At 37.0% G+C, this 12,089-nt stretch overlaps 1 protein-coding gene across 4 annotated transcripts in view; it reads right to left on the bottom strand.

Annotated features, from left to right (window-relative positions):
* MYO16 (myosin XVI) overlaps nucleotides 1-12,089 on the bottom strand; it is a 371,250-nt gene that overhangs the window by 207,045 nt on the left and 152,116 nt on the right. For all 4 annotated transcript variants that reach the window (XM_017737061.1, XM_008635875.2, XM_017737062.1 and 1 more), the window contains exon 5: nucleotides 7,457-7,565. In XM_017737061.1, coding sequence (XP_017592550.1) covers nucleotides 7,457-7,565 — 109 coding nt within the window. The remainder of the gene's footprint in view (nucleotides 1-7,456; nucleotides 7,566-12,089) is intronic.

Below are 12,089 nucleotides of genomic sequence, written 5' to 3' on the forward strand. Positions count from 1 at the left end.
GGATTCAGGAGCTGAAGGTGAACACAGGCCAGGCAGGTCAGCACCCTCACTGACCAGGGCACAGTCCCACAGTACCCAAAAATTAAAATCGAGCAGGTCTGGTGATGGGAATCAGGGCCAACAGAAGTCCTGTGATTGCCAGAAAAGCCTCTAGCAACAAATACAGGTAAATCAGATGAAGCAAGGAATCAAGTCAGTGGTCCAGGGCAGGCATCAGCAAGGATCATGGCTAGGCACAGGACTACCTCAAGCAAGGACCTGAGACTAAATGTGGCTGCAGAGATAAAGGATGAGTGAAAGATTATGACAATGCTGCTCCCAGCTTTGCCTCACAGCTTACCTCTTTCCCATCTGACAGCTCCCAGGTTACAAGGCCATCACAGCTGGCCTTGAGCACAGGCAGCCAAGCCCCTGGGAGCAGGGGTGGAGGAGAGGTCGCGGGGCCTGTGGGTGCACTGTGGGCACTGACATTTTTTCCAACTTTATAAAGGTTATAGTTTTAGGAAGTCTATAAAGAAGTGAAAATATGCTTCTGATGGTAATGAATTAGATTATTTCTTGATAAGTTGTCTGAAAGGATATTGAAAGGATATCCCCAGTTTCTGATATTTTTCACAATCTTTTTTCAAATCTTAGCAAAGCCTATTCGTCAAGGAGATGCCTGTTTTCCTTCTAGCATCTGTTAGAAAACCAGATCATAAACTACTGGCTATAATTTTAAATGTTAATTTCAGTGTCAAAAGTTAGTGAATTTAAAGGTTTTCCCTTTGACAGAAACATATGGTTAACATCCTGGAAGCACAAAAATATTAAGAGGAATCTAAGACTTCAAAGCCAGTCCCCCAAGAACTAGAAAAATTAAAAATTAAGGCAGCTTATTCATGCTTGTATTAGAAAACACAAAGGCCAAAGGAAGATGAGCATTCTCAATTATGACATTTTTTAATGTGTCCCATTTCCATGTGCTTCGTTTTGTGAAAGGACCTACTGAAACATTTAATTTGTTCCTTTGTTCTTAGTGGCAACACCAACACCTAACTCCTACCATCAATTATTCAGGCTTTCTGCAGAAAATAGATTTTTTTGTGTGTGATAATCTTATGGGTAGGTGATTCCTGATCAACAAGAATCAAAGTGAAATAAACCTTGAGCAACCCTGAGGCTGTTTGGTTTTGATTGCCTATTTTTCTATCAACCTACTGCATCAATATTGTTGAAAGAAAATTTGTAAGGATAAATCAAGATCATGGTGCATATGGTTCTGAAATAGAAAATATGTCAGGGGATTTAGTTTTAGCTGAAGATTGCTGATCTTTAGTGCTAACAATCTGTATGTGTTGGCATTTACTCCATTCTAACTGCAGTATATTAGCAATAATTCCTTTTATGTCTGTGAAATAATTTTAAATATTACAATCTAGACCAGTATTTTTCTGAAATGATACTAATTTATATCTGTTGCTTTTCTTGACTGCACTGAAGCAACTCTAAGATTTTTTCCTCTTGTTGGATTACTAAATCTGCTTAAGGGTTTCTGTAGCACAACCTCAACATCAAAACGTTTTGGTGTACACATTCATTCCTTTTAACTAATAACAATCAAACCCGATGAAAAATACACACAACTGGGATTTTCATTTTGATCTTATTCTCACAAAAGTGCCAGAGTGTTGAGAAGCACACAACGAGATGTATTGTCCAAGTGTTGGCAGCCGTGGAGCTGTAGGGACAGGCTGTGTCGGGAGAGCCAGGGGCTGTCCTGTGATCTCTAGCAGACCCTCAGCAGGACACAGCTGAGCCTGGCAACCAAGTGTGACCCATGGCAAAGAAGACAAATGCTCCTGAAGGAGCTCCACACCTGCAAAAAACCCACACTGGAGCAGAGGAAAAGTGTGAAGAAGAAAAGGGGCAGAGGGAGAGACTGCCATGTACTGACTCAAGCTCCCCCATGCCTCCTTCTGCTGCTTGTGAGGGTAGAAGAGTTTGGAGTGAAGGAGAGAAGCCTGGGAAAAGGGGAGGAAAAGTGTTGTTCTAATGTTTGTCTTTCTGTTTCTCACTACCTGAACCTATTCCAGCTGACAATTTTCACGAAGCTGAATCTGTTTATCCTGTGACAGTAACTGATAAGCAGTCTTGCTCCCCTTGTCAGGAAGGGAATGGGTGAGCAGCTTTGTGGGATTTTTTAGTGCAGCCGCACCAGATTTTAGGGATAACTTCAAATTAACTTATAGCTTAAATCAAAAATAGTTTTGGTATATCTTCCTATCACATTCTAGATTACTGTAAAGTGTCAGGTTTGCAGCAATTTTTTTCTTAATCCTTGTCCATTACTTTTCTAAATCAGATTTTCCTGTACATGTCATTCCCCATATGTTGTTAACTGTTGGCTTCAGGGAAATTCTCCTTATTGTAGTAATTTAGAAGTTGGCTATTTCTGGCTAATGTTAAAAACTGTCTTCAGTGTAGGATTCCGTACTAACGCATAGCTTCTTTTATTTTTTTTAATTCTACCCACTGCTGCGAGGTAGAAAAATAAATTTATTTCTTCTATTTTGCAGCTGAAGAGTAATCCCCTTGATAATAAGAATTTAACAAACCATGGTCTGTATTTGCAATATCTGCACAATATTTTAACTGATTTAAACCATGCAAAACCACATAAAGGGATAGGGCTTGCACATGGTTTTGGCTCTATATGCAGTTTTCTGAGACACCTGAATATGATCCTTTTAATATTCAGGGAACAGACCCATTATTCCCCCACCTTGGAATAGCATAATAGATTTTGCTTAAGGTGCATGAAATCTCTAGTACCATCAAAGGTCAATAACCTTTAACCAGCTATTTAAAATTAATTTGCCCCCACAGAAAGTGAGTAATACTGTGTAAAATACTTTGCAGAAAAGCAATACCCATTTTTTCTTCTGTACCTGTGTCACACTAGAAAAAGGAATACCATCTGTACCTTCGGGTAGATATGGTATTTAAATATAGTCATTCTTCAAAAAATAAAATCACAACAGATGGTTTTCTTTTGCTTTTGTAATGATCTGCTACTGCATGAAATTCTCACTAAACAACAGACAAAAAACCTATTAAATTTGCTTTCAGATGTGTGTGATATGTAGACATTTCTTTAAAAAAAGGGGAAAAAAAAGAAAGATGTAAATGTCCAAATATTCTTTTTTCAGATTAAATAACAAGGCTGATGTTCTTGGAATGCACAGTTGTCCTACTGAAAACTGAAGCCTGAGATCTTGGAGGACAAAAGAGAACAACTCTTTTTTGGGAAATGAATTACAATGAATTTGTCATCTCCTGTGACTTGGCAAATACAGAAACAAGAGCTATCTGTCAATCATTTTTAGTTTATAGCTGAGTCATGCAATACACTATACAACTAAATACCAAGTAAGGAAATAAACAAAAATGTTGCATTCCTCAAAGTGTTAAATACTTAAAACAGCCTAATGGAAAAGGAGGAAAAAAAGATCATATGCCATGATCAGAGTTTCACTGACACAGTTCTACAATAGAACATTCTGCCTCCAGAAACAGAGAATACACTCACAGTCATTTAAAGTTTGATAGTTTTAAAATGCCATTAATGAATCAAAAGATTTGCCTTAAAATATAAAGCTGTTATTGATCAAAATAAAGGTTATGGAAGATGCTGTGTGAAATTTCTTGATGATTCCAATAATCAATCAGATTTAAAATGAAACAGGACAAGTAGTGAAAAAAAAAAATCACCTTTTTACATTATTATTTTCATTTCACCTCTGAAGGGAGACATTTCCTGAAAGTAAACAATGAATGGCTATGAAGCTAAAGGCATAAGTGGCAACAAAGAAAATTTCAAATGAAAACAAAATGAAAAGAAATGACATAAAGATGGCTTAGCACTGGAAGGCAGCCTAGAGAGAAGTAGAATCTCCAGTCCCCCCTGGCCTGCTCTCAGTTGGCCTTGTCTTGGCAGATGTTGAAGTCCTTAAATGTCATGACTTTCTTATCATAGCAAACCAAGACCATCAGTAGCATGGAGAACCACTGACATCTTGGCATAGAACAGATTTAACAGCTTTTACTGGTGTTTTCCTTGCGGCTGATCAAATTAATAACCCTTCTGCTCTCTATAGTCAGCATTTCCTATCACTGTTCGTGATAGGACCACAGACTACTGAATAGGCATCTACATATAGACCTGTAAATTTCAATATCCTAAGAGTCATCCTGCATAGCAGACTTCTATGTCTCAGCTGGCCATTCTGGGCTGCCTTCAGAGCACATGAAAAGCAGGCAGTTCAGATCCTAATTCATGTGCCTCATTACAGATGCCTACCTTCGAAGCATCTCTTTTTCTCTAAGGGTTGGCTATAGACTACGAGACATTAGTTTTAGACAAATCAACCCAAGTAAGTCCTTGAGCCCATGAGCCCACTAGGCTTCTGAGTGCTCCCTGGACATGATCTGATATCATATGGTTAAGATATTTCACTTTCCTAAACATGAAACAGGTTGCTGTATTTTCCCTTCCATCCTCAGTTAGGGTTATCTTAAATGAAGCTTACAATATGCCAGAATTTTTACCCAACAGAAACAATGCTCTTAATATACACAGGATATATACCTCGAATTGTGTTCTCTTAGGTAACTGAAGTCTGCTAATTGCTTTCTTCAGTGAATAATCACTTTTAGTATACAATGTAACATTATTTATATAACATTATATAACAGCAGAGAAAGCTAATTTCTATACAGGAAAAGAGAATTTTTAATGAAATTCTAATAATTTCATTAGACTTCAGTAATAAAATCTCCATCTAACATCCTCATATGTTATATTCCATAACAATAAAGTATATATGGAAGCTTTCTGGCAGTTGCTAGATGACTACAATATTTTGTACTTGTGGTACTCCTGTGCCCTAACAGATCATTTACAAGCAGAACTCAAAGAACTAACTCCAGTAACTGTCTTAAAATATAGAAATCATTAAAGGCATCCAAGGCTATTGTTGTCACTTATGGCTCCAGGCCTTCCACAGAGTAAATTAGATTTTTTCAAACAATGAAGAGCAGTTCAGTCACTAAGATCTGTACTGAAATTAAACAGATACAGTGAGCTACCATAGAAGTGAAATCTGTAAGGAATTATATACACACTAGACTTCTAAGAATTCTAATGTTCCCAATTAAAAAAGTTTTCTGTGGCTTCAAAGCTACTTGTTCCAATCTTGCTTTGTTTCATTGAAGTAAATTGATAGCTTCTGGTTTGCTCGTTAGCTGAGCATAAGGTACCTAATTGCACTTTTCTCCACGAACTCTGCAATCAGAGGCAATGATTAGAGTATAGTCTATTCTACACACAAATCTCTTCTTAACATTGTAAACCAGGCTGCACAGCTGAATGCAGAATATTATGAAAGCATTTTAGGAATGCAGGGAAGTTCAGAGAATGGGGAAATATTCTTTACACATTGTTATTAAAGGGTGAGACTATGGCTGGGTGTTTCTCAACACTACAGGCCAAAGATGGTATTGACAATGGGATCGGCTAATCTTGTAAAACAAGACTTGGTCCTGACGTTGTATTCACATGCAGATGAGCATGGGGATTACTGCCATGAGGAGAACTTCACCAAAACAATCCACAGAGAAACATTTACTCTGGGAAATTCAAAGTAATTCATACTTATTCATACAGCTTAATTTCCTTCAAGAATCTCCTCCTCAGTTACTATTAATCATGGTAGGCTATACAAATATTTCAGTAGGTATTAACTACTATTAACAGAAGTCAAGTGCAAAATAAGGATACTTTGAGCTGTCTATTGTTCCAAGAATAATACTAGCAGACCAAGCAAAGCTGATGGGCATTTTGACACTGATCACCCAAAGCCCAGCTTTTCATGCCAAGGGGTAGGACTGATCTCTCCTAAAAATCTAACCCTAAAACTTGTCAACTTAAGTTCTTCTTAGTCAGCAGAAACAGTCCTGGAAGTCAGTTCTCCTCACCTAGCCAGGCTAGGAAGAGATGAAACAACACATGCATTTCCTCTTTTGCTCTACTGACAAAAAGGTCTGGATGATTAGCTTCAGCTTACCCATCTAAAGTTAGTAGAGGTAGATGTCACCTTCAAAATGTTTATGTTTTTTTAATTTGGTAACTTCCCACATTCACATAATCACTGTTTAATTAGGAATAGTGCCTCTCCTCTCTACTGTAAAAGAGATACCACTGATAACTGTAGAAACTAACCAATCTTTTATTTTTTTTCCCCAAATCTATCTCATTTTGCAGCCAAACAAAAAAAGTGACAAACCAAGGAAAGAGGAAACATTTCCTGATAGACTTGTATTAACAATTGCAAGTAAGCAGACTACATCTTGTATGCTACAGAAGTTTTGCATGTTACCTGTTAAATATGAATCAAAGTACTTGGAATATTTAGACAGCAAATGTCTACATTTTTTAAAGCAATAAAGTTTTTAGAAGCTAATAGCTGCTTTGCCATTAGAAAAATCCAAAACCAGAGCTGTGAAGACACTGCCACGCACTGAGAAAACAAAATTATGAAACATGCAATACACTGGATGTGTGCAGTATAGGATCTGACACTGTGATTTCCTTGACACTTTCCTTAAATGTTTATTAACAGAATATAATTTAACTTAGTTTATGTTAAAGAAGGTTTCTTATATGGAGGCAATGTTGAAAATACACATTTTTTATGTTATTGCTCATCATATTTGCTTAATGCCTTTTCCTCAGTGTCAAGATGAGCCACATACAATGTTAAAACAACCTATCATAGTCAAAAGCAATGCCAGAAATCTCACTTCAGAACTCTTATCTGTTTGGAACTGATGAGCAACAAATCCGGTTTTTTGATACAAGTCCTGTCATCTATAACATATTAAGCATAATTCATAACAGAAACCTAGCTACAGTATTTTCACAATTAAAAAAAAACTCAAACCAATACGAATATTTTTGAATAAGGGATAAAGTATCATATGCATTTTCATCCAAATTATTTGTAAAGATTTATTTATTTATTTATTTAGCAGTCTCTCACTCAAAAAAAATTTCCCTGAGACTATACATGGGAAATGAAACAAAATGTAAAACCTGGTCCTTGAATAGTAAAATTAATTGTTTTAAAAGCTTCTGCATTGCTGAAGTTTTTCTGCTTTGAAATTACATTCTAACATCTCCATACAAAAGATGAAAAGCAGTTTTGACAATGACAACTGCCATTAACCTTTGTTAGTTGTTCCAATTTAAGTACACTGAAAACTTTTGTGGTTACAAATCATCTTCCTCCCCCTCATCCCCAAACTAATATAGTTCAATTGGTTTTAGTGTGACTTACATCAGATCAGTATACATCCTTATCATATTTATGACATGTTCAATAAAAGCATTCCAAAAGCTGAAGGGCTGACTTACCATTTTCTTCCAAGTACATCAGAAGGATGCTGCTAGATTCAGTCCCTGCTACAGCATAATCAAGTGCAATATTTCCATTAACATCTTGCAGAAGCACATTTGCTCCAGCCTACAGACAAGAATTAAAAGCACTTTAGGTTTGTGTAGTGAAATCCCAAAACACAACTGAGGCTCTTACACAGTCCCGTTCGAAAACATTTCAGAGCTGGGGTCCTTAGACAGCAGGCTGATTACAACCTGAAACAAAACCAAACACACAAAAAAGCAAAGGCAAAGTGAAGGGCTCATGAATGTCAAAAATCTGGCTTTGTTTGACACAGCTGCCACTCTTGCCCCACTAGCTGTCCAGCCTGCTTTTGCTACACAGATGTCCGAGTTGCTCTTCAGTGAGTTTTGGAACCACCGCCATTTGCAGCGCAACACTTTAAAGTCAGCTGTCACCGACCACAGTCTGCCTTAAAACACTCCACAGCAACCAGCAGTGGTTCAAAAGGTGACTGACAAGCAGCACAGACACCCCTGCAGTAGGGATGGGCAGACAGCTGGTCTGGGTAACCTTGTCAGCTGGCCCGACCTCTTATGGCTTCAGCCATCAATCGAACCTCAAAGAGAACCACCCACTGCTAAATAAAATTGACATTTGTCACCAACTGGAGACAATGAAAGTGAGCTTGATGAGTTCAACTGTAGTCCATAAAGAAGCCAGGCTGAAATTTCTCTAAGTTTCATTCAAAATTCAATATAAAGGACAAAGGACTAAGAGGAGCCCTTGGGGGTGAGGGGTGGTGAAATGAATAGATTCGTGAGAAAAGATACCACCAGCATGATAAGAAAACTTGTATTTTCTACATTAAATATGGTCAATGAAAGAATTTGCACTATGAAGGGAAATCTTAGGGTTTTTTTAATAAGAAAGCTCTCATCCTTGAAAACATAAATTTCTGGTGGACATAGAAGCTTACATTACTAGTGTTACATTACTAGAAGTTACATTACTAGTGAATTGTCATGTATCTTCTTTAAGAGGTTGTAACATTAATTAATTTTAAATGTTCTCTCTATGGCTTTTAATGGCAAGGAATTATGAAATAAGAGTGACCTCAGGTAAATTTAATTACTTTTCTTAGCAGCTTGTATGATAAACACCTTCGCTAATAAAAATGAGAAGTATCAAGGACTGCCTTTCTTAAAACCACAGCAGCAGAGGTCAAATGTAATAAGAAATTATTAACAGAAGGCATGACTGCTTCTTTCAGGGTCTTTCTCTGTAAGTATTGTATCAAAGAAAAACTTGCAATAGGCTCAGCTCCTCGCTCAGAGTGAAATATGACATGAAAAACTAGCAAGTTCATGTAGGCATTATGTCATCAAACCTAAGGTGTTGAACTGTTAGTCTGAGGTCATTTCAGTTTCCATCACAGTGACCAGGAGACAGACAGACATCAAAAATAACTCACCTCAGCTGTCTCAAACACCTCAGATTAGACCATATCCTATGCAGCAAAATAATCTTTCCTCCTACAAAACACACTACTTTCCTCTAGTCTTTTCTTGTTGTACTGACTGTAAGGGGGAGCCTAGAGAGCAAATTTAGATTAGATGTATATCTTCTGAATCGTTAAACGAGATTAGAGGAGAGGAGTTGACTCTCATGCTTAGTGAAAAGGAATGGAAGAAGACTTACAAGTGTAAAATCTTTCATTCATAGTGCCATGAAAACAAATTTCTACTCTCTGTCCTGACAGATAAAATCAAAAAGATGATACAAAATCAAATAAAGGGTGGATTTGAAGATCATAGTATCTTTAGAGGATGGTTTAACAACTATTTATTGTACTTGTTTCACTACTAGGAAGTATGATTTTTGTGTTGCTTTCTACTTATTGACCCATGAGAGTTTGCTGGTGAAGGTAGAATTATGGAAGCAAAACTATTTCACATCTCGTTACTTTGCATATAATAAAAACCCACAAAGTCTTGCAGGTATCTATCTTTCCTTGCACATAGATAACCTCCAGACAATGCCAGAAGAACATTTTCTTCCTTGTTGAGTTAAGAAACCAAAAGACCTTTGATGTACCAAATTCAGGAAAAGTAGGATAATTACTTTGGTCAGCAGCACACTTTTAATTCATTCTAAGATGTAGTGTCACTGAAGGAAGGACATAATATGGAATGACTCAGTTCCAAGCAATTTTTATTGGGTACTTCTATATTCATTAATTTCTTGAGAAATGTTCGCAATGCTACCAGACAGTTTGATCAAGCTTGGTGACAGTTGTGGCAGCAGCTGTAGGAGAAGCCCTCAGAATTTAAGTAAAGAAGCAATCCTGTACAATGGTGAACATCTAAAAGTAGGATCTTGCTTTAAAAAGAAATATTTTAAGGGTATTAATAATAGGCATTTTTAACCTGGTGTATCGTCCCTGCCTCCCAGCTCTGCACCATCTGTGAGCTTACTGAGGGTGTGCTCTGTCTCACTGCCCACATCAGTCATGAAGACCTTGGACAGGACTGGACCCACTACTAACCAGGGGGCACACCACTAGTGTGGAACATGTTGCAGGCAAGAGACATCACAGATATTGTACCTTTAGTTTAGATTCAGATGGCCAGAACTGTGCTAAAGAACTTGAGTACTCTAATACATATACAGCCTTGTAGGCCAAACAATAAGAAACCCACATATGTCTAGAGATGGGATTCAGATTATCTGAATATAGTCCTGCTTTGTTCTTAGGTTTCTGTTCATAGCTCTTGAAGAAAACATGAGAAAAACTGTCCCCATGCTGCTATTAATTTCCAAATTTATATGCATACCTTGTTTATATTCTAAATGCTATTCCACATTTATTCCATTTCAATACAACCCACTTGAATTCTGCATGCAGTGCTTTAATGCATATGAAAAGTTACTGGCTTACTTATTTTCAACACATCCTCATGCTCAAGTCATTTCTTAATAAAAACAATAAATATTTTGCAAAACTTTATGCAATATATCCCATAAATATCAAAAATATATTTGAGAGAAGTATTTGTCTGCAATGATAAATTGCTTGTTTTAGAAAGACTGCAGAAGGAACATCTTTAAATATATTATTTTACAGGTGATCCTAAAGACACCTAGTTAAATACACCAAATGCAAAATGCAACTGAAATGCATTTGTGCTATGCAGCGCAACATCCATACACAGATACAGCAAAAGAGACTGAATTCTTGTGATCAGTAATAACTGAGTAGACAGTACCAGATTTGCATAGAATCCCCATATGATCAGAAATCTGAGCCTGCTGCCAAAGAGAAAATACCTTTGGCTAATGAAAGGACAAAAGATTTCCTTTCTAGCTCCAGCAATGATGATTCAAAATACTTCAATTTTTATTAGGATCACTCTACTTCATGTTTTTTAATTCTCTTTTAGTTTCTGTCTATTTACCTCTCTGTAGAATCTCTGATGTTTTCAAAGCTTTCATTTCAGAAAACCGGAGTAGAATAGCTAAATTCCACATATATGCGAAAATGGTGACCCTAAAGATTAGCTAAGGAGCTCAGAAGCAGTATAGCCTGAGGTAGGTTCGATGTGCACAGTCTTACAGTACCAATCTATGTGCACACCCATGTTTTTTGTGAACATGGTGCAGTTTGAGATGACTTCCCACTCAGTGGACCAGAGATGAACAGCTTCAGATTCAGTGCAGAGTACACGATACAATGTACATCCCCACTACAGCTTATCCCATGGTCACATCTCTGTATAGCTAAACTTGGAGCTAATTTAGGATACTAGAGAGAAGAATACTGCTTTTGCTTAACAGGATGCCATAGGAGCTGAACTCTTCCTTCCCAAATAATGTTCCAGAAGACAGAGAAGAAGCCCAATAGCTTTTGAAGTCTAAGCACTGCTGGAAATTTTGATTTGTAAGAATTTACAAGAACTACTAACTTCATCAAATGTGAACAGTCCTCTGCAGCGCTCTGTCCCTATAGAAGCTACCCTTTTCCCCCTGGGAGAGGCACCCAAGTATAAATGCAGTCGCAAACTCTTAAGACTATGTTGCTATAGCTGTATCCAATGGATTAATGTCCAAATTCCCACTGGTAAGCTAAAAGTTGAGTTTAGACCACATTCTACAGTTAGGAAGCCTTATTAGTGATACTATTAACTCAGAAGCAAACATTCAATAAACAATCAATCTCTCAGTCTCTCTTTTTTCTTTTTTTTCTTTTAAGAATTAACTGAATTCCAAAAATCAATTTAACATTCACAGGGGCAAATGTTAGAAAGCCTTAAAACTTCCTTCTGTACTATTTATTATTTGGCCAATATTCCTTCCTACTCTTTCTTATTTCCAAGGTTGCAATACAACTTATGATTGCCAAATGAGAAATATATCTACTTATCATTACTCAAAAAAAAAAAGGGCCCAGGAATCTCCATTCTGAGGAATGTGTCCTTATTTAAAGATTTAAAATTATTTATCTCCTTCTGTCTCTCTGAACTCCAATATATTTTGTGTATCAGCAGTCTAACTTTATCAGGATAGGTGAAAACCACATGAAAAACTGTGGGTTTACACCTTCTCCAGCCATCTTCAACCATCTCCAATATTCAGGGACAGAATTTTAAG

Source organism: Corvus brachyrhynchos, unplaced genomic scaffold (genome assembly GCF_000691975.1).
Source record: "Corvus brachyrhynchos isolate BGI_N302 unplaced genomic scaffold, ASM69197v1 scaffold83, whole genome shotgun sequence".
In the NCBI taxonomy this organism is placed as follows: Eukaryota; Metazoa; Chordata; class Aves; order Passeriformes; family Corvidae; genus Corvus; species Corvus brachyrhynchos.